The 27,263-nt window shown below is 44.3% G+C and overlaps 1 protein-coding gene across 3 annotated transcripts in view; it reads right to left on the bottom strand.

Moving 5' to 3' along the window:
• Positions 1-998: 998 nt before the first annotated feature.
• The window catches only part of CENPU (centromere protein U), a 141,960-nt gene continuing 115,695 nt past the window's right edge, over positions 999-27,263 (bottom strand). For all 3 annotated transcript variants that reach the window (XM_030192655.1, XM_030192653.1, XM_030192654.1), the window contains exons 11-12: positions 15,186-15,342; positions 999-1,738 (exon numbers count right to left, since the gene is read on the bottom strand). In XM_030192655.1, the coding sequence (XP_030048515.1) occupies positions 1,595-1,738; positions 15,186-15,342 (301 nt within the window). In that variant the 3' untranslated portion in view covers positions 999-1,594. The remainder of the gene's footprint in view (positions 1,739-15,185; positions 15,343-27,263) is intronic.

Below are 27,263 nucleotides of genomic sequence, written 5' to 3'. Positions count from 1 at the left end.
CTCAATTATGAAGAATTTCAAATTTGCTCAAATAGTCACATATTTCACAATACCATTTCAGCTATCTACATAGTATTTTTGAAACTTTGTTGCTGGAAACGGTAACTGATATCAGACTGGCTCTTAGTAAGGGACAGCAAATGATTTTGCTACAATTTGATATAGCAGCCGCCTTTGATGCAATGAACCACGATCAAGTGTTGAATAGACTTAGTCAGATTAGAGTGAGTGGTAATGTTTTGAAATGGTTTAGTGAGTTTTTACAGAGGAGAATCGATAGTGTAAGAAAGGATTCTAAGGTATCCTTGCAGTGGAATGCAGATTGGGTATCCTGAACACCTGCCTGACTGGGTGTGGATCAAGGACAGAATTGGGAACACACTGGCTTCTTTTGTGCTGGATTGGTCCAAACCTCTCTTCCCAGTCTATAAGACTTGGGTCTACAATATGAAATAACTGAAAGGAAACTCCAAATCCACTCCCTATTAGACCAAGGTCCCACTCCAGGGTGTCCCAGCCAGTCAGGTCTTCAGGATAGCCATAATGAATACGTATGAGAGAGATCTGCAAACAATGGACGCAGTGCATGCAACTTTATCTCATGACTATTCATTGTGGAAATCTTGAAAACTCAACTGGTCTAGTGTGGCCCAAGGACTGGGTTGAGAACCCCTGCCCTAGAGCAGTGGCTAGGCCGTAACAGGTCAGGTTTTCAAGCCATCACTAATACATATTCATTAGCAATAAAATCTGACCTGCTGGTGGCCTTTGTGGACTAAGATTTCTTAGACCTGTTCTAGGGACTCCCAACCAGTAAGGTTTTCAGGCTCTCTCTAATGAATATGCATGAGAAATTTAAATGCCTTCTATCTCCATTATAGGCAAATCTCTCATACATATTCATCAAACACTATTACCACAACTCTAACATATTATAAAATATTTATTCCATATTACAAATATTTCAATAAAATCTTGTAAAAACCCTATACAATTAGTGCTGTTACCCACATGTGGGTAACAGATCTAATTAGCAAGCTCTGATAGGGATGCTCAAGTCCTAGGGCCCCTTCCCTATTTTCAAATGTTCAATGTGGATCTTCTCTTGAAAAATTTAAAGACCCTGATCTTATTAACAAGATCAAACAGTCACCCCCTATTCATATTTTCTTTTTAATTTTTCACTTTGCTTACACCATACCACTGCCACTTGCAGAATTCAAGGACCTTGATATGCTCTGCTGAAAAAAATACTTACAAGAAGCCATCTGTACAGATAATATACAGTAAACTGCCGATCTCAAGCAACTTCAGAAAACTCTTGCAGGTATTAACAGTTTCAGGAAAGGAAGGTCAAACTTGGTTGTAAAACAAAAATAGCTGTAGGCAATAATTTATTGGACTAACAATTGATGCCTAAGCTTTTGAAAATTAGGTTACTTTTTCTTTCACTGAAAGCTTGTCAGATTTTAGGCCAATAAAAAAAAGTATTAGCCTACAATTTATTTGTTGACTTCTATATCCACATATTCATGTGGACTAACAAAGCAATCATGCTATTTTATTTGAAAGACAAATTGTAAAAAGAATGCATTTAAACTTTCTGGATCAGGTTTTCTGATTCTTTCTCCAGGTTAAGCCAGTGCTGAAGCTTTTTGTTGATATTCTGCAAATGTTTTTCAGCTTCCAAAACTGATCTTGCTTCCAAAAGAAGGGCGGGCAGGCTAGAAATTCCATACTGTCAAAAAATAGATATAAAAATATTTATAACATATAACCATTTAGCGATTACCTAAACAAGGTTAATAGCCAAACAAATCCACATCAATGTCACACTACATTCTGAGGCAAATCTCTCTCATGAATACTGAATGAATGCATATCGCCTGAAAACTCCAGGGGCTGGGGGTACCCAAGGACATGTTTGGGTGACTTAACCCTTCATTGCCTCATATACACTTAGATTGTAAACCCTTCAGGGACAGAAAAATAAAATACCTACTGTAACTGAATAACTTGCCTTGAATTATTGAGAAAGAATAGTTAAATATAAATACAAACCAAAAAACAATCCTGCTGGACACTAGTTGGTTGTTCCTGATCATCAAATGGGGTTGAGTAGTGTTAAACCAAAGCTAGAGATACTGAGTATTGTTTTATTGAACATCAGATTGGTTAATCATAAGGAACATTTTGGGGTATGTCTACTAAAGTTTGCTAGTAAGTGGGCTTAGCACTTACTAACGTAGGACTTTCCTGCACATTAAGCCCATTTCTAGCAAGCCCACACAATAGGGCAATTTCCAATATTTCTATTTCAGGTTGTGCACTAATATTCACATTAGCAAGTGTAACCTGAAAAACAATTGACTATTTAGGAGTGGAGGGGCAGCCCAATGCTTAATGCAGTGGGCTGAAATCGTGAGGAACTGGGCTCAATTCCCACTGCAGTTCCTTGTGACCCTCGGCAAGTCATTTAACCCTGCATTGCCCCAGGTACAAAAAACATCTTAGATCATGAGCCCACTAGGGACAGATAAAGTAACTTCATATAAAGCGAATGCTACATACCTGTAGAAGGTATTCTCCGAGGACAGCAGGCTGATTGTTCTCACTGATGGGTGACGTCCAAGGCAGCCCCTCCAATCGGAACACTTTCTAGCAAAGTCCTTTGCTAGTCCTCGCGCGCCGATGCGCACCGCGCATGCGCGGCCGTCTTCCCGCCCGAACTGGCTCGTGCCGGCCAGTCTCATATGTAGCAAGACAAAGAGAGGGAAGACACAACTCCAAAGGGGAGGCGGGCGGGTTGGTGAGAACAATCAGCCTGCTGTCCTCGGAGAATACCTTCTACAGGTATGTAGCATTCGCTTTCTCCGAGGACAAGCAGGCTGCTTGTTCTCACTGATGGGGTATCCCTAGCCCCCAGGCTCACTCAAAACAACAACCATGGTCAATTGGGCCTCACACGGCGAGGACATAACTGAGGTTGACCTAAAAAATTTACCAACTAACTGAGAGTGCAGCCTGGAACAGACAAACATGGGCCTAGGGGGTGGAGTTGGATTCTAAACCCCGAACAGATTCTGAAGCACTGACTGCCCGAACAGACTGTCGCGTCGGGTATCCTGCTGCAGGCAGTAATGAGATGTGAATGTGTGGACAGATGACCACGTCGCAGCTTTGCAAATCTCTTCAATAGTGGCTGACTTCAAGTGGGCTACCGACGCTGCCATGGCTCTAACATTATGAGCCGTGACATGACCCTCCAGAGCCAGCCCAGCCTGGGCGTAAGTGAAGGAAATGCAATCTGCTAGCCAATTGGATATGGTGCGTTTTCCCACAGCCACTCCCCTCCTGTTGGGATCAAAAGAAACAAACAATTGGGCGGACTGTCTGTTGGGCTGTGTCCGCTCCAGATAGAAGGCCAATGCTCTCTTGCAGTCCAATGTGTGCAGCTGACGTTCAGCAGGGCAGGAATGAGGACGGGGAAAGAATGTTGGCAAGACAATTGACTGGTTCAGATGGAACTCCGACACAACCTTTGGCAAGAACTTAGGGTGAGTGCGGAGGACTACTCTGTTGTGATGAAATTTGGTGTAAGGAGCCTGGGCTACCAGGGCCTGAAGCTCACTGACTCTACGAGCTGAAGTAACTGCCACCAAGAAAATGACCTTCCAGGTCAAGTACTTCAGATGGCAGGAGTTCAGTGGCTCAAAATGAGGTTTCATCAGCTGGGTGAGAACGACATTGAGATCCCATGACACTGTAGGAGGCTTGACAGGGGGCTTTGACAAAAGCAAACCTCTCATGAAGCGAACAACTAAAGGCTGTCCTGAGATCGGCTTACCTTCCACACGGTAATGGTATGCACTGATTGCACTAAGGTGAACCCTTACAGAGTTAGTCTTGAGACCAGACTCAGACAAGTGCAGAAGGTATTCAAGCAGGGTCTGTGTAGGACAAGATCGAGGATCTAGGGCCTTGCTGTCACACCAGACGGCAAACCTCCTCCATAGAAAGAAGTAACTCCTCTTAGTGGAATCTTTCCTGGAAGCAAGCAAGATGCGGGAGACACCCTCTGACAGACCCAAAGAGGCAAAGTCTACGCTCTCAACATCCAGGCCGTGAGAGCCAGGGACCGGAGGCTGGGATGCAGAAGCGCCCCTTCGTCCTGCGTGATGAGGGTCGGAAAACACTCCAATCTCCACGGTTCTTCGGAGGACAACTCCAGAAGAAGAGGGAACCAGATCTGACGCGGCCAAAAAGGAGCAATCAGAATCATGGTGCCTCGGTCTTGCTTGAGTTTCAACAAAGTCTTCCCCACCAGAGGAATGGGAGGATAAGCATACAGCAGACCCTCCCCCCAGTCCAGGAGGAATGCATCCGATGCCAGTCTGCCGTGGGCCTGAAGCCTGGAATAGAACTGAGGGACTTTGTGGTTGGCTCGAGATGCGAAGAGATCTACCAAGGGGGTGCCCCACACCTGGAAGATCTGTCACACTACACGGGAACTGAGCGACCACTCGTGAGGTTGCATAATCCTGCTCAACCTGTCGGCCAGACTGTTGTTTACGCCTGCCAGACATGTGGCTTGGAGCACCATGCCGTGACGGCGAGCCCAGAGCCACATGCTGACGGCTTCCTGACACAGGGGGCGAGATCCGGTGCCCCCCTGCTTGTTGACGTAGTACATGGCAACCTGGTTGTCTGTCTGAATTTGGATAATTTGGTGGGACAGCCGATCTCTGAAAGCCTTCAGAGCGTTCCAGATCGCTCGTAACTCCAGAAGATTGATCTGCAGATCGCGTTCCTGGAGGGACCAGCTTCCTTGGGTGTGAAGCCCATCGACATGAGCTCCCCACCCCAGGAGAGACGCATCCATGGTCAGCCCTTTTTGTGGCTGAGGAACTTGAAAAGGACGTCCCAGAGTCAAATTGGACCAAATCGTCCACCAATACAGGGATTTGAGAAAACTCGTGGACAGGTGGATCACGTCTTCTAGATCCCCAGCAGCCTGAAACCACTGGGAAGCAAGGGTCCATTGGGCAGATCTCATGTGAAGGCGGGCCATGGGAGTCACATGAACTGTGGAGGCCATGTGGCCCAGCAATCTCAACATCTGCCGAGCTGTGATCTGCTGGGACGCTCGCACCCGCGAGACGAGGGACAACAAGTTGTTGGCTCTCGTCTCTGGGAGATAGGCGCGAGCCGTCCGAGAGTCCAGCAGAGCTCCTATGAATTCGAGTTTCTGCACTGGGAGAAGATGGGACTTTGGATAATTTGTCACAAACCCCAGTAGCTCCAGGAGGCGAATAGTCATCTGCATGGACTGCAGGGCTCCTGCCTCGGATGTGTTCTTCACCAGCCAATCGTCGAGATATGGGAACACGTGCACCCCCAGCCTGCGAAGTGCCGCTGCTACTACAGCTAAGCACTTTGTGAACACTCTGGGCGCAGAGGCGAGCCCAAAGGGTAGCACACAGTACTGGAAGTGACGTGTGCCCAGCTGAAATCGCAGATACTGTCTGTGAGCTGGCAGTATCGGGATGTGCGTATAGGCGTCCTTCAAGTCCAGAGAGCATAGCCAATCGTTTTCCTGAATCATGGGGAGAAGGGTGCCCAGGGAAAGCATCCTGAACTTTTCTTTGACCAGATATTTGTTCAGGGCCCTTAGGTCTAGGATGGGACGCATCCCCCCTGTTTTCTTTTCCACAAGGAAGTACCTGGAATAGAATCTCAGCCCTTCCTGCCCGGATGGCACGGGCTCGACCGCATTGGCGCTGAGAAGGGCGGAGAGTTCCTCTGCAAGTACCTGCTTGTGCTGGAAGCTGTAAGACTGAGCTCCCGGTGGACAATTTGGAGGTTTTGAGGCCAAATTGAGGGTATATCCTTGCCGGACTATTTGAAGAACCCACTGATCGGAGGTTATGAGAGGCCACCTTTGGTGAAAAGCTTTCAACCTCCCTCCGACTGGCAGGTCGCCCGGCACTGACACTTGGGTGTCGGCTATGCTCTGCTGGAGCCAGTCAAAAGCTCGTCCCTTGCTTTTGCTGGGGAGCCGAGGGGCCTTGCTGAGGCGCACGCTGCTGACGAGAGCGAGCGCGCTGGGGCTTAGCCTGGGCCGCAGGCTGTCGAGGAGGATTGTACCTACGCTTACCAGAAGAGTAGGGAACAGTCTTCCTTCCCCCAAAAAATCTTCTACCTGTAGAGGTAGAGGCTGAAGGCTGCCGGCGGGAGAACTTGTCGAATGCGGTGTCCCGCTGGTGGAGTTGCTCTACCACCTGTTCGACTTTTTCTCCAAAAATATTGTCCGCACGGCAAGGCGAGTCCGCAATCCGCTGCTGGATTCTATTCTCCAGGTCGGAGGCACGCAGCCATGAGAGTCTGCGCATCACCACACCTTGAGCAGCGGCCCTGGACGCAACATCAAAGGTGTCATACACCCCTCTGGCCAGGAATTTTCTGCATGCCTTCAGCTGCCTGACCACCTCCTGAAATGGCTTGGCTTGCTCATGGGGGAGCTTGTCCACCAAGCCCGCCAACTGCCGCACATTGTTCCGCATGTGTATGCTCGTGTAGAGCTGGTACGACTGAATTTTGGCCACGAGCATAGAGGAATGGTAGGCCTTCCTCCCAAAGGAGTCCAAGGTTCTAGAGTCCTTGCCCGGGGGCGCCGAAGCATGCTCCCTAGAACTCTTGGCCTTCTTTAGGGCCAAATCCACAACTCCAGAGTCATGAGGCAACTGAGTGCGCATCAGCTCTGGGTCCCCATGGATTCGGTACTGGGACTCAATCTTCTTGGGAATGTGGGGATTACTTAGCGGCTTGGTCCAGTTCGCCAGCAATGTCTTTTTGAGGACATGATGCATGGGTACTGTGGACGCTTCCTTAGGTGGAGAAGGATAGTCCAGGAGCTCAAACATTTCAGCCCTGGGCTCGTCCTCCACAACCACCGGGAAGGGGATGGCCGTAGACATCTCCCGGACAAAGGAAGCGAAAGACAGACTCTCGGGAGGAGAAAGCTGCCTTTCAGGAGAGGGAGTGGGATCAGAAGGAAGACCCTCAGACTCCTCGTCAGAGAAATATCTGATGTCTTCTTCTTCTTCCCACGAGGCCTCACCATCGGTGTCAGACACAAGTTCACGGACCTGTGTCTGCAACCGTGCCCGGCTCGACTCCGTGGAACCACGGCCACGGTGGGAGCGTTGAGAGGTAGACTCCCTCGCCCGCACCGGCGAAGCTCCCTCCGCCGACGTAGTCGGGGAGCCTTCCTGGGAGGCTACCGCAGTCGGTACTGCACACGGTACCGTTGCCGGAGACCTCACCCCGGGCAATGGGCCAGCCGGCGCCTCACTCGACAGTACCGGAGGCGCAAGCACCCCCGGTACCGGAGGGGTAGGCGCAACAGCTCTCCCAGGATCTCTGGGAGAACGGCCCGGAGGCTCTCGTTCAGAGCGGCTGCAGAAAAAGGCATGGAAGTCGATGCAGGCGTCGATGTCAGAGTCTGTTCCGGGCGTGGAGGCTGTTCCGGGCTGTCCAAAGGGGAGCGCATCGACACCTCTTGAACAGAGGGCGAGCGGTCCTCTCGGTGCCGATGCCTACTGGGTGCCGACTCCCTCGGCGACCCAGAGCTCTCGGTGCCGACACGGTGACGATGCTTCTTTGACTTCTTGGAACGAAGCATGTCACCGGAGCTTCCCGGCACCGACGAGGAGGACGTAGAATCCAGCCGTCTCTTCCTCGGAGCCGAGGCCGAAGGAGGTCGGTCTCGGGGGGGGCTGTACCGCAGGAGCCCTCAGGGTGGGGGGAGACCCACCCGAAGGCTCACCGCCACCAGCAGGGAATGGACAGCCCTCACCTGCACTCCAGACGAAGCACCACCGTCCGACGACATCAGCAGACGAGGAGGTCTCGATACCACCGACGCCGACGCAGCCTTCCGATGTCGCCCCGATGCAGAGGGCCGATGCCTCGATGCAATCGGGGACGAAGATGAAGGTCCAGGCACCGACGACGTCGATGCAGTCGATGCTCCCGGTGCCGATGCCGACGAAGAGCCCGAGAACAAAACGTTCCACTGGGCTAATCTCGCTACCTGTGTCCGCTTTTGTAAAAGGGAACACAGACTACAGGCCTGCGGGCGTTGCCCAGCCCCCAGACACTGAAGACACGACGCGTGCCTGTCAGTGAGCGAGATTACCCGGGCGCACTGGGTGCACTTCTTGAAGCCGCTGGAAGACTTCGATGTCATGGGCGGAAAAATCGCGCCGGCGAGATCAAAACTCGAAATGGCGAAAATGGCACCGCAAAAATAGGGGGAAGAAAAACTTCGACAGAGGCCTAAATAGGGCCTACCCCAACAACGAAAGAAAACTTACCAGGGCAAAGACTGGAAGTATGGGAAGGGAGAAAACCATAAAGGTCTCCTTCTGACACCTTTTTTTTTTTTTTTGTAAAGACAAAGTCGATAAACGACGTGCGAGGTCAACTTTGGGGCGCGAACGGCGAAACACGACCGTACCGAGCGCGGACAAAAGAAGACTGGCCGGCACGAGCCGGTTCGGGCGGGAAGACGGCCGCGCATGCGCGGTGCGCATCGGCGCGCGAGGACTAGCAAAGGACTTTGCTAGAAAGTGTTCCGATTGGAGGGGCTGCCGTGGACGTCACCCATCAGTGAGAACAAGCAGCCTGCTTGTCCTCGGAGAATGTGTACTGCGCTGCATATGTCTAGTAGTGCTATAGAAATGATAAGTAGTAGCACTAAGAGCTCCTGCATTATAGATTCCTTAACCAGTTAGTGCACACTAATTGGAACACACCCATTCTCTCTCAGAAATGCCCCTTCCAGAAAATAAATACTGTACACATAGCACATACAAACACATTAGTTACCACAAAACACTAAAGCACATTGCAGTAATTGTTTTCATACACACTAAGCACACTTAAGGGCATAATACCCTTTAGTAGACATACCTGTATGTGTGATCTTGTACAGGACATGAAATTGGATTCATTGATTTTAACAGAGATTTGGTTAAAAGATAATTAAGGTGTGGATTTAAAGTCCATATATCCACTTGGATTTCATGCTTTGGCTAGCTCTAGGAAAGGGTCTAGAGGGAATGGTATAGCTGTTCGCCGAAGCAAGCAGGCCCACTATAGTCTCGTGTGGGTGATGTCATAATGCAGAGCCTGGTGCAGGTGCTGTCTAGCACACATAGTGTTAAGAATGTGCCTGATGCATGAGTGCGGGTACTACAGTCTCTACTGTAGAGCTGGGAATATGTGTTTTTGCGGTCTCCCTTCACGTAATTTGTTTGCTTTTTCAGTGCCTTCCATGCAGGTTTAGCACTTATTTGCAGTAGTTTTCCTCAGTATTTCCCAAAAAGCAGCTGGACTGCAGGATATATCTGGTCAGGGATACCTATGATACTTTTGACATTGCATCCAGACTCTCTGCCATGGGTGTAGGAATGCTTAGACTCTCATGAGTATGTATTTCTGACCTAGAACCAGTGGTTCAAGAGAAGTTAGTGGACATTCCCTGCTGAGGAGACAATCTTTTTGGGGACAAGGTGGAGGAGGTCGCTGACCTCATTAAGCAGAATACTTACACCATCCATTTCCCTCTCTCAGAAACCTCCAGCTGCAAACTCCTCTAATAGGAGGTTCCTGAGTTGGTTGAACTACAGATCCTACTATTCTTAAAGGCATAGGTATCTGCCACCTTCCTGCTCATCCCAGCCCCAACAGTCCTACCCCTGTCTGCCTAGGACCCAAAAGTCTCAGCCAGCGCCCCAGTCAAAGCAGAGGAGAAGCTTTTGACTGGCTTCAGGAGAGCATAACTGCAGTCAAAGTAACCACCTGGACAACATTCAGGTGGGCGGGAGGCTGACTTTTTTTCCATCAAAGATGACTCATTGTAACTGAGTTCTTCAAATAATCCGTCTCGTTTACACTCTGCATTGGCAACAGAGACCACCAAATTGCCCACCAAGAGCATCATGCATCAGCTCTCAGCACAAGTAGGTACTTTGCAGAGGAAATCTCTGCCCTTCTACTGGCCAATACAGTTGAACCCATGCCATGAAGGAAAGCAGGGAAGGGATTCTATTTCAACTACTTCCTTGTGCCCAAAAAGACAGAGTGATATTGACCCATCCTAGACCTAAGAGCCCTGAAGAAATTACTGGTCAAAGAAAAGGCCAGGATGATTTTTCTGGGCACCTTTCTCAGCATGATTCAGGCAATGCTCTCTGGGCTTCTTTCTGCATATGTAGGTAATCCAACAGTGATAGATTATGAGCCAGTTCAACAGCACGTTTATCCTTGCCAGTCTGGTCATCCATAACATTAATCAGACGATGTCGCACAACAGCCCGATAATGTTTTTTAAAATTGGCTATTATGCCCTGATCCAAAGGTTGGATCAGAGAGGTAGTGTTTGGTGGCAGGAAGACCACCTTGACGTTAGACAGCCTGACATCACTGTGTGCAGCACAATTATCACAAAGCAACAAAATCTGATGCTTTTGTGCCCGCATTCTAGTGTCTAACTTCTTTAGCCACTGCTTCCAAATTTCCCCAGTCATCCATGAATTTGAGTTAGCCTCGTATGACACAGGAAGTCGCTTAACATTCTTGGAGCTACAGGGCTGTTTGCTCTTTCCAATGATGAGTGGTTCCAACTTCTCACTCCCATCCATATTACAGCAAAGGAGGATCATCAGTCGGTCCTTCGACGTTTTACTTCCTGTAGTTTCGGCTTGTTTGAATGGAAGTGTTCCATCAGGAATCGCTCGTCAGTAGAGACCGTTTTCGTCAGCATTGACAATGTCACGAGGTGCAAACTCATTCAAGATGGTAGGAAGAACTGAAACAACCCAATTTTCAGCAACAAAATCATCAGCATCTTGTTTTTTCACCATGCTGTTTCTTGAATTTTATGTTGTTCCTCTCCTTCCATCTTTCCAACCATCCAACAGTGGCTTTGAATTCAGTTAGTCCAAGACTTTCAGCTAGCTGATTAGCTTTCTCCATAAGCAGTGGACCACTGACAGGAAACTGTCTGCTCCTGACTTGAGAAAACCACCGAAGAAGAGCATCTTCTACATCCTCAGCTTTTCCAGCCTGTTTACGTTTTCTGTTTGGATTTGTATTGTTTTGCTAGTCTTCCAGAAGCTGATCTTTCTGCTTCAAGGTATGTGAAATTTGACTGGAATTGACACCATATTCTTTTGCAATAGATGCTTGACTTTGTTTGTTTTCTAATTTTTTAAGAACTTCTATTCGTTCAGCCAGTGTTAAAGTCTTACAGTTGCGCGATGACGACAACTCCAGTGCACACTCTAACAACTTTCTTTCTCTTATTCTGCCTGTGGCAGTTAACCAATGAGATTTCAAGTTTATCGCCCCTTTGTTATGTGCCAATCGGCTTCCATATTCCGTGCGTGCACTTATGTGAAGTCTTTCCAAGCATATAAGCGAATCTTGCACTTATCAGTGGTGCGCTAAACCGAAGTTTGTCCCCATAGAAATTGATGGCGCCAAAAATGGGACCGAAGTACAGCATGCGCTTATCCGACTTGCACTTAAATGGAGTGCACTATATATAGATAGATAATTTGTAATATATTATTTTTTCTTATGTTTTAAGTTTTAGATTTGATATATGATTTGTAATATGTTATTTTGTTTTTCTATGCTATTTTTTTTTTTAATTATGTGCGTTTGCTCCACACCTACCCCCCATTTAGTAAGCCGCACTAGCAGCTGCTGTGTGCTAATACTGACAGCCCATTCACTTTGAATGTAATGTGTCAACATTGCTGTGCAGCTTAGTAAATAAGGAGGTTAGTTAATAGGGAGGTTATAAATTAAATAAAAGATTAGACATTTGGAAGGATAAAGGTGAGCCAATTGATATTGTGTATTGGATTTTCAAAAGGCGTTTGACAAAGTACCTCATGAAAGACTTCAGAAGAGTCATCAGATAGGACTTGGGGAAAATCCACTGCTTATTTCTGGGTTCAGAAAAAAATAAAATAAAAAATAAACCCAAAAAAACAAAACATAATGCTGAGACAGTGCTGTCTTCTACTGTGCGTGAATTTTGGTATTATTTGGATAAAAGTGTATATGCATTTTTGTTTGATCTCTCTTTTCCACACATTCCTTTGAAATGCTAGACCACAACATTCTTTTATGCTGCTTAGGAAGTAAAGTGGTAAAGTATTGAGCTGGTTCGACTTATTTTTAACAAGAAGGTCAAAGAGTGTAGTGGTAGATGGCGTTATGTCTCATAGCTTGCCTCTTCAGTATGGTGTTCTGCAGGAAGCATTGCTTTTGCCTTTTGTTTTTAACCTCTATATGCCCCCACCAGCAGCTGTAATCAAGAGTTTTGGAGTGAAAGTTTAGATTTTTACAGCCTATATTCAGTTATATGCTTCTCAGGGAGGAGAAAAGGATTGGCACATCGAATAAGTGGTTTCTTGTTCGCACACTATCAAAGACTGGACAGCTAGTAATCATCTAAAATTGAATTTGAGCAAGACAGATTTGGGTGCTTCATGTCCAATTTTGGTGTGGGAGGGAAATATCTCAATATCTAAAAGTTATGTTCAGAGGTTGGGGGTAGAATTAGATTCAGGTTTCACTATGGATAATCAAGTGTCCAGAGTAGTTACGAGGAGCTACTTCTTTTTAAGGCAGCTTCATAAAATTCATCAACATTTTGCAGCAACAGTTCATTATCATGCCTGGATTATTGTAATACCATTGCATAACAAGGGCCCTACTTATGTTGCTGAGGAACAAAAAATGCTATGTGAAGCTCTGCTTTGTGCTCGCAAGGGGCATGTTTACTTGCCTGTTCCTCAACTTTGGTTTTAGTTCACGCCAACACAAGTGCCTTTTCTAATTTCATTGCCTTGTTTATGGAATAATCTGCCATCATCCTAGTGAATATCTGATGATCTGGGTAAATTTTTTTAATTATTTATTTTAAATTTCACAATTTAAATACAAGCACTTACATCTTGCAACGGAAAGTCAGAGTAAATATTATTTAAAGAATTCAACATAAAGATATATAACTCTTTCTCAGACCACCTAATTCAAACAACAGAAAAAGAAAATAGAAATAGGGGCGTTAGGAAACATCGGTGGTATATTTTTTAAAAAAGAAATGGAATGACAACAAAGAAGGCCTGGAGATATCCACGTATTAACATAATAAATCCAAGTTTTTACTTCTCAGAATACTAACTGGTAACCTTTTTCATTTGCAAAAATTCTTTCAGTTGCACTGGTTCAAAGAAAACATATTTCTTATCAAGGTAATTTACTAAGCATTTACAAGGATAAGAAAGAAGAAATTTAGCCCCCAAACTTCGTGTCTCTTCTCTAAGTGATAGAAAAGCTTTACGTCTATCCTGAGTGGTTCTCACCACATCAGGGTAGATCCAGATTCTGTCACCAAGAAACATTTTTGTTGAATTTCTGAAAAATATTTTCATTAAGGAGTTCAAGTCTTGTTCAAACACCATCGAGACTAGTAAAGTTTTCCTTTCCAGAGCTATAGTTTCAGTCTGTTCAAGAAAATCAGTCAAATTTTGTAAACCATCAGGTTCTTTCGATTTTTCTCCAAGCTTTAAGTCAGGAAGGTAATATACTTTGCTAAAAGGAGGAATCAGGTCTGGGGAATATTGAAGCACTTCAATCAAATATCTTTTAAACATTGCAGCCGCTGTTAATTCTAAAGCTCTTGGAAAGTTCAGAAGGCGTAGGTTTATACGCCTATTGTAATTTTCGAATTGTTCAATCTTTCGGTGTATCATTAATTTGTCCTTGATAAGCATATCTGTTTTTACTTTTAGGTTAGAGATATCCGTTTGGACAGCTATGTTCACCTTTTCCGAATCTTTCTTAAAAGTCTCAAAGGCAGTAGTCAATAAGTCTAATTTACTCACGATTGGTGCAACTGTTGCTGTGAGTGTTTGTATCGCAGCCCAGATAGATTCTAAGGTTATCGCCTCGTGAGCTTGCTGCTCGATGTTAATAATTTTCCCCAACGTTTCAGTGTGAGCTCCGGCAGAAAGAGTTCCCCTCATGCCAACTTCGGACACTTCCGGGAGATCAAGCTCACTTCTGAGACCAGCTGGGCAAGGCGGAGGATTTAATTCCGGCGAGGACAATGTTGTTGCGCTTCCCTGTGAGAACGGCGTTCCACCCACGTCTCTCACCGCGGGAACACTCGAGCCGGTAAATCGTGGGGTGCTGGTGGCGTACCTGTCGAGCGTCGTCTGACACAGAGCGGCCTCCGGAGCCGCTGCCGGTAAGCTCTTGACCGCTCCTTTCCGCTTAGTGTGCGGCATTTGAAGCAAAAAAGAAAACTGCAGAGCAAGAAAAAAACGTTGCACCACGGAAAAGTTCAGGAGCTAGAGAGGCAACCTCCAGTCAATCCACCATCTTGACACGCCCTCTGATCTGGGTAAATTTAAGAAGGTTCTTAAATTTATTTCCAGTTATATAATATGGTTCTGATGACCGGACATATGTTTGTGTCATAGTATGTTCTAGGTTGGGGTTGCACTGTTTTATTCCTATGGTGATACTGCGACTAAATAGTTTTGTTTTTATGAATATTCTTATGAAACCTGCCCTGAGCTTTTTGGAAGAACAGGCTAAATCATAGGTGAGCAACTTCAGTCCTCAAAGGCCGCAACCCAGTCGAGTTTTCAGGATTTTCTCAATGTATATACATGAGATTTTTTTTTGTATGCACTGCCTCCATTATATGTAAACAGATGTCATGTATATTAATTGGGAAATCTTGAAAACCCCACTGGATTGCGGCCCTCAAGATTGAGGTTGCTCAACCCTGAGTAAAATAATGAAATGAAACAAAAGAACTATTGTGTAGTACCTATTGAGAATGCAATAAACATGACTAAACTAAGTAGTAGAATTAGTATGTAAAACACTGCTTCTCAGCCATTTCCTAGAGGATTACCACAATGAATATACATGATAAATCTGTATATACTAGAAGACCACTGTATGTAAACTCTCCAATTTATGCTTACTTATCTTATAAATATACGGAGAAGGCTGAGTAACACTGTAAGGGATAGGTAGGTGTTAGTACCCAACTGAAAGAACATTATAATGTATAGAGTTACTTCTTCCTTTTCTTCTTTGTTTTGCTCCTTGTAGTTTAAATAGGTTCTCTGCAGCTCCTGCAAATCATGCAAGAACTGTGTTGCATTCCTGAAGGATGACATCTTCTGTTCTAAGTCATTGTATTCTCTTAGCAGCTGCTGCTGCTTCAATTCATTTCTGAAAAAGAACAAATTAAAAAAATGGCATGGATATAGACAGACTATCTTCAAAGTAGATGGAAAAATCAGCTTTCAAAATCATCACCTACAATATTTTAAATTATTATTATTAGCATTTGTATAGCGCTACCAGACGCACACAGCGCTGAACACCTGACATAAAGAGACAGTCCCTGCTCAAAAGAGCTTACAATCTAAATAATACAGAAGACAAGACAGTTACGGGTGAGGGAAGTAATGGGTGAGAAGGAAGGAAGGGACAAGGGGAGGGCAATTGAGTATTGGCTAGGAGCTAAAGGCAGCAGTGAAAAGGTGGGTTTTCAGCATAGATTTGAAAACAGGTAGAGATGGAGCTAGACGTATAGGTCCAGGAAATTTATTCTAGGCATAAGGTGCCACGAGAGAAAAGGAGCGAAGCCTGGAGTTAGCAGTGGAGGAGAAGGGGGACGACAAGAGAGATTTGTCCAGTGAACGGAGTTCACAGGGAGGAATGTAGGGAGAGATGAGAGTGGAGAGGTAATGGGGGGCAGCAGAGTGGATGCATTTAAAGGTCAGTAGAAGAAGTTTAAACTGTATGCAGAATCGGACAGGGAGCCAGTGAAGTGACCTGAGGAGTGGGTTAGTGTGGGTAAAACGATTCTGGCGGAAAATAAGTCGTGCCGCAGAATTTTGGACAGATTGGAGAGGAGAGAGATGGTTGAGTGGAAGACCAGTGAGAAGTAAATTGCAATAGTCCAAGCGAGAGGTGACAAGGGTGTGGACAAGGGTTCTGGTAGCGTATTCAGAAAGGAAGGGACAAATTTTGCTAATGTTGTAGATAAAGAAACGACAGGTTTTGGCGATCTGTTGAATATATGCAGAGAAGGAGAGACAGGAGTCAAAGATGACTCCAAGGTTACGGGCCGAGGAGATAGGGAGGATGTGAGAGCCATTAACAGAGTTAGAGAAAGGGGGAAGAGGGGAGGAGGGTTTAGGGGGGAAAATGAGAAGTTCAGTTTTGGTCATGTTTAGTTTTAGATGGCGTTGAGACATCCAAGCAGCAATGTCGGACAAGCATGCTGAAATTTTGTCCTGGATTGAGGTTGAGATTTCAGGGGTGGAGAGGTAGATCTGAGAGTCATCAGCGTAAAGATGGTATTGAAAGCCATGGGATGAAATCAGACTGGTGCCTAGTTAATGTCACCACATAGAGTCAGGGCAACCTTTTTCCTGTCCTAACTTTTTGCGATCACCTAGCTGGTTAGCGGACTGAATATCACCGCTATCTGCTCCCAGACCACCCCCTAAGATTGCCAGTTAGTGAAAGGCAGATTAGAGGGCATACTCAGTGGCACTGTGCAGTTTAAGTGCTGCTAAATATTACCGGTTGACTGAAACTGCTTTTTCAGTTTTGGCCGACACCAAAACTGCTACCAAAACTGTCTAAACACTTTTGGCTGAAACTGAAGCCGAAACTTATCACCTGGATTCAGCCGAAACCTAAACCTAAAGTTGGTTGTGTAAATATGAACCAATGAGGCCCACTGGGATTGTCAGAGCTGGCAGTCGGCAGCTTTCTGCTAAACCCACAGGAGATGATCACTCTTTGCGTGAAAAAATATTTCTTCCTATTTGTTTTTAAAGTATTTCCATGTAATTTCATTGAGTGTCCCCTGGTCTTTGTACTTTTTTTAAAGAGTGAAAATTCGATTCTCTTTTTCCCATTCTACACCACTCAGGATTTTACAGACCTCAATCATATCCCACCTCAGCCCTCTCTTTTCCAAGCTGAAGAAGCCTACTCTCTTTAGCATTTCCTCATATGGGAGGAGTTCAATCTAACATTTTGGTCGCGCTTCTTTGAACCTTTTCTAATTTCACTATATCTTTTTTGAGATACAGTGACCAGAAATGAACTCAATACTCAAGGTGAGGTCACACCATGGAGCGATACAGAGGCATTATAGTATTCTTGGTCTTATTTACCACCCCTCTCCTAATAATTCCTAGCATCCTGTTGACTTTTTTTGACTGCCGCCACACTGGGTAATAGATCCCGACAACAATGTGACTCTTCTTGTCAAAGCATGATCATAGTAAAATAGTAAATGACAGCAGGTAAAGTTTACCTCTGTGCTCTATCTAGCCTGCCCAATGAAATGGTTAGAGTTGTTAAAAATCACACAAGGCTCATGAGGAGCCCTTACAAGACTGGGCATCCAAATAGCCGGTGAAATTTATTATGAGCAATTACAAAGTGATACACCTAGGGCAGGGGTAGGCAACTCCGGTCCTCAAGAGCCGCAGGCAGGTCAGGTTTTCAGGATATCCACAATGAATATGCAGGAGATAGATTTGCAAGCACTGCCTCCATGGTATGCAAATCTATCTCCTGCATATTTCATTGTGGATATCCTGAAAACCTGACCTGCGGGTCTCGAGGATCGGAGTTGCCTACCCCTGACCTAGGGAAAAGCAACTCAAATTATAGCTACTTGATGCAGCATTCCACAGTCACCAACCTGGAAAAGGATCTAGGTGTCATTATTGTTATATTGAAATACTCTGCTCAGTGTGTAACAGCAGCCAAGAAATCAAATGGTATGTTAAGATTTATTAAGACAAGGAATGGAGAATAAACAGAATATCATAAGGCCTTTGTTTTGCTCCTAGAGGAGGTAGCATCAGTTTCCTATGCACTGGACTGTAAGTTTCTATCTTACAGAAGCTGAAACTCCTTCTTCCTTAGAAATGCATTGGGTCTTTTTTATTCGAGGGTGGGAGGAGGTCTTTTCTCTGGAACCTCCAGTCCTAATTTGGTCCATTTTTAAACTCAATGTGTCTTCTTCCTCATTACAAGTTTTATCCCAATCTGTTAAATTTATTCTGCCTCTAGACACACATTTCTTAACTCCTCTTCTATAATTCTTTCCAACTTCCATTGGAATGGAAAGAAGGACATTCTCCACTAAAAAGTCTATGCAGCTTTTCCTCTCCTTCAGCCCCATTAACTTGGTACTCCTGTAGCAAAATGAGCACTAGTTAACTGGCTGGCATTTGCATTCAATTCTATTATGGTCAAAGTGATATTCCCTTAACCAGTACAGTCAAACTTTATTAAATCAGAGCCATGTTTCTACCATAGCTCTCTTGAAATCCATTTTGCTAGAAACCATCTGCAAAGCATCTGCTTTGCCTTGCTCCATATCTTCATTCCACATCAATGTCTGGACCAGAGACAGTATATTTGGTCAAGCAGTACTGTTTTTGTGATCCATTCAACGCCTGCATTATGTTAACAAGCTGCTCCCCAACATTAGAACAATCATTTAAGATACTGAATCAACACTGACCTTGGGATTCACCCAATTGTATGTCTGATTCAACCCTGCTTATTGACCAAAAAAAAATCAAAGCTGCTTATCTATGATAAGTGTTCTCCACAGACAGCACATTTAATCAGGCATACTATCACACCTGCCTCCCAAGAATTGATTGACAGCTTTAAACTAAGGACATTGAGGACACTGCCATCTGAACTTACTCAAAACATTACAGTACTTTTGATGTTGCACGTACAAAAAGTCATCATAGACTCAAAAACAATGCCTGACAAGAATTGGATTTTCCGTCTTTTTTTCCGTAATAAGGAAAAACCCTTTTGGGTTTTAAAATTTCCTTATTTCCTGATGTCTCGAAAGAGACACGACGGCGGAGGAAACAATTTTTACTCCTCAAACCCGAAATAATACACTTAGGGGGTGCCTTTTTTTTAAGGTACCCCTGCAAGTGTATAGTAAGGCTGGGGGGCAAGAAATATGTATTTACTGAACCTGAACCTCTGTCATCATTAGTTACCTCAGTTAAAACGGAGAAGCATTAGAAAATGTATAACTTCCTAGCAGAAAATGTTATACCTTATAACTAAATTCCTTTGATATATTTTCTCCCTTTAATTACCTTAATCTTGGATCTCCAATTATGGACTTAAGTGTCTTATAATTTTGAAAGCGTAAAGAATTATTTGCCCTTTCTATGTATTTTCCTTGTAACAGTTCCTAGTTAATTGACACTTTCTTAAACAAGAGGTTTCTTGTTCATATTGACTAAATGAATAAATAATAAAATTAAAAAAAAAAAAAAAGAGAAGAGCAAATGTGGTCCTTCTTCACAAAAGTGGCAACAGGGAAGTTGTTGGAAACTACAGGCTGGTAAGCCTCGCTGTGGTGGTTGCAAAAATAATGGAGGCTCTGCTGAAGGAAAGCATAGTGGACTTCCTGAAATCTAATGGGCTGCAAGATCTGAGACGACAGTTTTACCAAGGAAAAATCATGCCAAATGAATGATTGATTTCTCTGACTAGGTGACCAGAGAAATGGATCAAGGACATGTGCTAGATGTAGTCTACCTGGATTTCAGCAAAGCCTTTGACAAAGTTCCTCCATAGAAGGCTCATTAACAAACTTGGTCTGAATTTAGGACCCAGAGTGGTGAACTTTACCAAAGTAATATTTTAACCAATTTTTACTACTTGTACTTAGTTACTTCTGATACTAGCAGTTAAAAGTAAAAGCGGAAGGGAGACCTAAACGATGATTTCTCAGTAAACCAAATGAACTAGCATTTTGCTATTGTAAACCTTGTCACGCAAACAGTGAATAATCTCACCTAAACGCTTGCTGTTGAGGAAGTAGCTGTTCAGTGGAGTTGCCTGTGTTGTTGAATTGGTTACTGGTCTCCAGCCAAACAGAACAGTGATGAATTTGGTCACTTTGAAGCAGAGATGAAGCTGAAACTGGTTGCAATTCTTGGTGAATAGATATACATCTGTACCACAACAGATTGCTGGACAGCCCATGAAAAATTTTACACTGGGGTAACTGTCCACTGGATTGATAGAGCCTTTAGAGAGAGGTCTGCTTGTCTGGTCTTAACACTGAAGAGTTCCCATACATTTGACATTCTACTACTACTACTACTACTACTACTTAGCATTTCTATAGCGCTACAAGGCGTACACAGCGCTGCACAAACATAGAAGAAACACAGTCCCTGCTCAAAGAGCTTACAATCTAATAGACAAAAAATATATAAAGTAAGCAAATCAAATCAATTAATGTGAACGGGAAGGAAGAGAGGAGGGTAGGTGGAGGCGAGTGGTTACAAGTGGTTACGAGCAATGTTAAAGAGGTGGGCTTTCAGTCTAGATTTAAAGGTGGCCAAGGATGGGGCAAGACGTATGGGCTCAGGAAGTTTATTCCAGGCGTAGGGTGCAGCGAGACAGAAGGCGTGAAGTCTGGAGTTGGCAGTAGTGGAGAAGGGAACAGATAAGAAGGATTTATCCATGGAGCGGAGTGCACGGGAAGGGGTGTAGGGAAGGACGAGTGTGGAGAGATACTGGGGAGCAGCAGAGTGAGTATATTTATAGGTTAGTAGAAGAAATTTGAACAGGATGCGAAAACGGATAGGGAGCCAGTGAAGGGTCTTGAGGAGAGGGGTAGTATGAGTAAAGCGACCCTGGTGGAAGATGAGATGGGCAGCAGAGGTTTGAACCGACTGGAGAGGGGAGAGGTGACTAAGTGGGAGGCCAGCAAGAAGCAGATTGCAGTAGTCTAAACGAGAGGTGACAAGGGTGTGGATGAGGGTTTTGGTAGAGTGCTCGGAAAGAAAGGGGCAGATTTTACGGATGTTGTAAAGAAAGAAACGACAGGTCTTGGCAATCTGCTGGATATGAGCAGAGAAGATATTCAAACGCAGTTTGTCATCATATGAAACATTGTTAGAACAGACAGTGATTCTAACTTTGTGAAAGCCTTCTCTGTAATTAGATAGCATGACAATAACAAAGATGAAGATGCAAGTGATGAATCAGACAGCACTACTTCTAATTTGGTTGATAATGACGATGATGATAAAGCATTCTTTTCTATAAGGAAGTCAAATGTTTCAGACAGACTCCCTTGATCTATAACTGCAGACCCAGTCAAAAAGCATCAATAATAATAATGAAGCCTGCCCTGAATTGAAGAATTTTTTATCAGACTGAATAATTCACTTCCTACTTGTGCAGTTGTTGAACACATTTTTAGCAGTGCTGGATTAATGACTCACATGAATGACAATCATTTTCAAAATTTAGTTTTACTAAAACAAAGTGGATTGAATTGTAGATAATAAAGTTGTTGGAATAAAAATGTTAATAATAGTTGCATCCATTGCAGTTGTAGTACTTTGTGCAATCCTGTCCCTAGCCCCTGGGGAGGGGAAAACACTTCAGCCCTAGAGGCTGGAATAAGAGACAATCAGACTTAGATATAGGCGCAACCAGTAAAATTCTTTATTGGTATCTCACTAAGCCAATACAAAATAATTGTTCTCTCTGGAGCAGGTTGTCACCCAGTATCCAGACGCACAGACTGAATAACAAAACTGCTCAGCAAAAACTTTCTTAGCCATCACATATATACTATTGTAAGTTTCGTTTCTCCTAAATCATGTGATTTCTCCTAAACTAATTTATGGTCATATATGGATTTTCCTGTTTCCTTCCATCACACAATATAGTAATATACAACAATGGCAATTTCCTGTATTCTACCATCCTCTCCTACTTGTGTACACATGCACACTTTGTGACAATTGGCAAATTCCTTATCAGTAACACGTGATCGCAGCATGCCAAAAAAACATGTAGCAAGCAAGTAGATATTATAAAACACCTGGTGTTCTTCTATCTGACAGGAACAACTCCTTCGTCCTCAGTCTCTCATCACCACCAAGGTTATATCCAATTGTATCTGCCATATATGGGCCGCATAGCCTCATTTCCTCCCAAGTGTCACCTTGACATGTAACATGTACTTTCCATTTCCTGAGAAAGCACTGTAACTTACATGCACAGCTGCAGGAAGAAACTAAAAATATGCTGAAGACAGCAAGGCTAGGAAAGCTGAGGGCTAGCAGAGCCATATTACAGGCCTAGTACTATATGATAAAGGGGATGGGATTATGTCCCTATGAGGAAAGGCTAAAGTGGCTAGGGCTCTTCAGCTTGGAGAAAAGATGGCTGAGGGGAGATATGATAGAGGTCTATAAAATAAAGAGTGGAGTGGAACGGGTAGACGTGATGCATCTGTTTACTCTTCCCAAAAATACTATAACTAGGGGGCATACGATAAAGCTACAAACTAGTAAATTTAAAATGAATCTGAGAAAATATTTCTTCACTCAACGTGTAATTAAACTCTAGAATTTGTTGCCAAAGAATGTGGTAAAGGCAGTTAGCTTAGCAGAGTTTAAAAAAAAGTTTGAACTACTTCCTAAAGGAAAAGTCTATAGACCATTATTAAAATGGACTTGGGGAAAATCTACTACTTATTTCTGGGATAAGCAGCATAAAATGTTTTGTACTTTTTTGGGATCTTGCCAGGTACTTGTAACCTGGATTGGCCACTGCTGGAAACAGGATGCTGGGCTTGATGGACCTTTGGTCTGTCCCAGTATGGCAATACTTATGTACTATCTCTCATGAGGAATTTTATCAATAGCTTTCTGAAAATGTAGATACACTACATCAACCAGCTCACCTTTATCCACATGTTTATTTGCACCTTCAAAGAAGTGAAGCAAATTGGTGAGGCAAGACTTCCCTTGGCTGAGCCCATGCTGACTCTGTCCCATTAAACCATGTTTGTCTATGTGTTCTGTAATTTTAATCTTTATAATTTCCACTATTTTTTCTGGCACTGACGTGTGGTTTACCGGTCTGTAATTTCCTGGATCATCCCTAGAACCCTTTTTAAAAATCAGCGTCACACTGGCCACCCATTTGAGTCCTTTGAAGGATAATCTTTTGGCTGTAATAGCCTCTTTTACTTCACCTTTTAACCATGCTGGCTGACATTTTCTCTTCTTTCCACCTTTGCAAATACGTAGAATGCATCTGGTCTGGGCTTCTATGTTTGAATATCGTCCACACCTGATTTAGTGTTCTAACCTTAGCAGCCGATCCTTTTTAGTTTCTTTTTAACCATTTTCCTCATTTTATTATAGTCGTCCCTTCTAAAATTAAATGCAGCTACAGTAGATTTCTTTTGTGGGATCATCCCAGATAGTAGCTCAAACTTGATCATGTTATGATCACTGTTTACCAGAGGACCCAACACTGCCACCTCTTGCACTAGGTCATGCACGCCACCAAGGACCAGATCCAAAATGGCTCCCCCTCTTGTTTGTTCCTGGACCAGTTGCTCCAAGAAGCAGTCGTTTTATTACATCTAGAAATTTTATCTCCCTGATGTAACGTTTATCCAGTCATTATTGGGGTAATTAAAATCAACTGAATTATAAGGAATCTGTAGAACTCAATATCACACAATAAGGATTACTTCTACAATAATGTATTCTGTATCTGGAGGTACGTCTTGTATTACTTAATGAAAAAATAGTGGAGAAAAAAAGACCTCAGTATGAATCAGACACACCCCAGTTTGAAAGATAAATCTTCATATACCTTCATCAGTCTAAAAAATACAAAATGCAACTGTCGCACTAATGCAGTTGTTAGGATGATTAAGAAACATATCCCTATGTTGAAAGTTCACCCTTGTTTTCCAAAATTGAGAATTTTGTTTGCATTCCAACTGAATAATAATTTGAAAGATATGTTATCTACATCTGAACCATGGATTCGTGATGAGAGGTGCACAACAGTACAAGGTCATCATAAAGCATACGGATCCTGCACAACGTTTAATATTATGTTGCATTCTAACCAATTTATTGACATGCATACTGGGAAGTCCTATCCTCTTACTGCTCAAACGTCTTGTGTGTCTGAAAATGTTATATAGCTTTTGATATGTCCATGTAATTTATATTATATTGGTCAAACATCTCGTTCCCTGAAGACGCACCTTATAGAACATAGGCACTGTATACATTCCCAAAAGACACATGAACCTTTGGTATCTCACTTTTTGGAGAAACAACATAGGTTTTCAGAAATACAATGCATTGTGCTAGAGCAAGTAAAGGTTACAGAACGGAGAGGTGATATAAAACGTTTACTTAGAGAGGGAACAAAGATGGATCTTTATTTTTCAGGCAGTAATTCCTAAAGGATTAAACATTTCCATTGAATGGAAGGAGTTCCTATAACCTTGTTCTACCGACATGTACGACGCTCTGATGTAATCTTATGACGTGAGGATTTAAAGTTCTCGGCGTCTCTCAGGAAGCCATCCGCCATTTTGTGAAAGGCCAGGAGAGATGGGCAGTGAAAAATTGAGTTTTTGCTTTTTTTGGAAGTGTCCCGTTAAAATTGTTTTTTTTCCACTGAAGCAGCCAAATGAAGGTGGAACAGGGAACCCCTGTTGGGAGTTAGAGATATCGGGACTCTGATAACAGATGGCTGATGGCAGAATTATTGAAAGCTGCATCCAAGATAAGTACATAACCTTAATGAATACCAGCAATAAAGAAGTGGAAAGTCTCTTCTCATTTCTGTATTATTGAGAGGTAGTCTTGTTTCTTGTTTCATGAATTATGCATAAGTAAAAGTGGAGTTTTTTTTTTTTAGACTGATGATTAAAAGGAGCCCTCTTTGTATATGAAGGTATATCTTTCAAATTGGGGTGTCTCTGATTCATACTGAGGTCTTTTTTCTCCACTACTTTTTCATTAAGTAATACAAGACGTACCTCCAGATACAGAATACTTTATTGTAGAGGTAATTAAAATCACCCATTATTTTAGCATTGCCAATTTGCCAGCTTTCCTAATCTCTGTAAACTTTTCTGCATCTGTCTGTTCGCTCTGTCCTGGCGGATGGTATTGTATGGCATTGTGCACATAAATGCACTTAGTCTCTATTCTGTAATGTTAATTTGTGAGTCCTATTGCTTGCAGTTGGGGTGGGGAGCTAAAATTTATGTGCTAACGTTATAGAAAATTGACTTGGTGTAAATGCTTGCACATAAATGCCGACTTGAGCATGTAAAGCGAATGCTACATACCTGTAGAAGGTATTCTCCGAGGACAGCAGGCTGATTGTTCTCACTGATGGGTGACGTCCACGGCAGCCCCTCCAATCGGAATCTTCACTAGCAAAGTCCTTTGCTAGCCCTCGCGCGCCCGCGCGCATGCGCGGCCGTCTTCCCGCCCGAAACCGGCTCGAGCCGGCCAGTCCAGTATGTAGCAAGACAATACTCTTAAGGGAAGACACAACTCCAAAGGGGAGGCGGGCGGGTTTGTGAGAACAATCAGCCTGCTGTCCTCGGAGAATACCTTCTACAGGTATGTAGCATTCGCTTTCTCCGAGGACAAGCAGGCTGCTTGTTCTCACTGATGGGGTATCCCTAGCCCCCAGGCTCACTCAAAACAACAACCATGGTCAATTGGGCCTCGCAACGGCGAGGACATAACAGAGATTGACCTAAAAAATTTTACCAACTAACTGAGAGTGTAGCCTGGAACAGAACAAACAGGGCCCTCGGGGGGTGGAGTTGGATCCTAAAGCCCAAACAGGTTCTGAAGAACTGACTGCCCGAACCGACTGTCGCGTCGGGTATCCTGCTGCAGGCAGTAATGGGATGTGAATGTGTGGACAGAAGCCCACGTCGCAGCTTTGCAAATTTCTTCAATGGAGGCTGACTTCAAGTGGGCTACCGACGCAGCCATGGCTCTAACATTATGAGCCGTGACATGACCCTCAAGAGCCAGCCCCGCCTGGGCGTAAGTGAAGGAAATGCAATCTGCTAGCCAATTGGATATGGTGCGTTTCCCTACAGCCACTCCCCTCCTATTGGGATCAAAAGAAACAAACAATTGGGCGGACTGTCTGTGGGGCTCTGTCCGCTCCAAGTAGAAGGCCAATGCTCTCTTGCAGTCCAATGTGTGCAGCTGACGTTCAGCAGGGCAGGAATGAGGACGGGGAAAGAATGTTGGCAAGACAATTGACTGGTTCAGATGGAACTCCGACACGACCTTTGGCAAGAACTTAGGGTGAGTGCGGAGGACTACTCTGTTATGATGAAATTTGGTGTAAGGGGCCTGGGCTACCAGGGCCTGAAGCTCACTGACTCTACGAGCTGAAGTAACTGCCACCAAGAAAATGACCTTCCAGGTCAAGTACTTCGAATGGCAGGAATTCAGTGGCTCAAACGGAGGTTTCATCAGCTGGGTGAGAACGACATTGAGATCCCATGACACTGTAGGAGGCTTGACAGGGGGCTTTGACAAAAGCAAACCTCTCATGAAGCGAACAACTAAAGGCTGTCCTGAGATCGGCTTACCTTCCACATGGTAATGGTATGCACTGATTGCACTAAGATGAACTCTTACAGAGTTGGTCTTGAGACCAGACTCAGACAAGTGCAGAAGGTATTCAAGCAGGGTCTGTGTAGGACAAGAGCGAGGATCTAGGGCCTTGCTGTCACACCAGACGGCAAACCTCCGCCAATGAAAGAAGTAACTTCTCTTAGTGGAGTCTTTCCTGGAAGCAAGCAAGATGCGGGAGACACCCTCTGGCAGACCCAAAGAGGCAAAATCTACGCCCTCAACATCCAGGCCGTGAGAGCCAGAGACTGGAGGTTGGGATGCAGAAGAGCCCCTTCGTCCTGCGTGATGAGGGTCGGAAAACACTCCAATCTCCACGGTTCTTCGGAGGATAACTCCAGAAGAAGAGGGAACCAGATCTGACGCGGCCAAAAAGGAGCAATCAGGATCATGGTGCCTCGGTCTTGCTTGAGTTTCAACAAAGTCTTCCCCACCAGAGGAATGGGAGGATAAGCATACAGCAGACCCTCCCCCCAGTCCAGGAGGAAGGCATCCGATGCCAGTCTGCCGTGGGCCTGAAGCCTGGAACAGAACTGAGGGACTTTGTGGTTCACTCGAGATGCGAAGAGATCCACCAAGGGGGTGCCCCACGCTTGGAAGATC

The sequence above is a fragment of the Microcaecilia unicolor genome, chromosome 2 (assembly GCF_901765095.1).
Source record: "Microcaecilia unicolor chromosome 2, aMicUni1.1, whole genome shotgun sequence".
Taxonomy (NCBI): Eukaryota; Metazoa; Chordata; class Amphibia; order Gymnophiona; family Siphonopidae; genus Microcaecilia; species Microcaecilia unicolor.
Note: the sequence above shows the minus strand (reverse complement) of the source record. Positions and strands in the feature narration are given on the sequence as shown.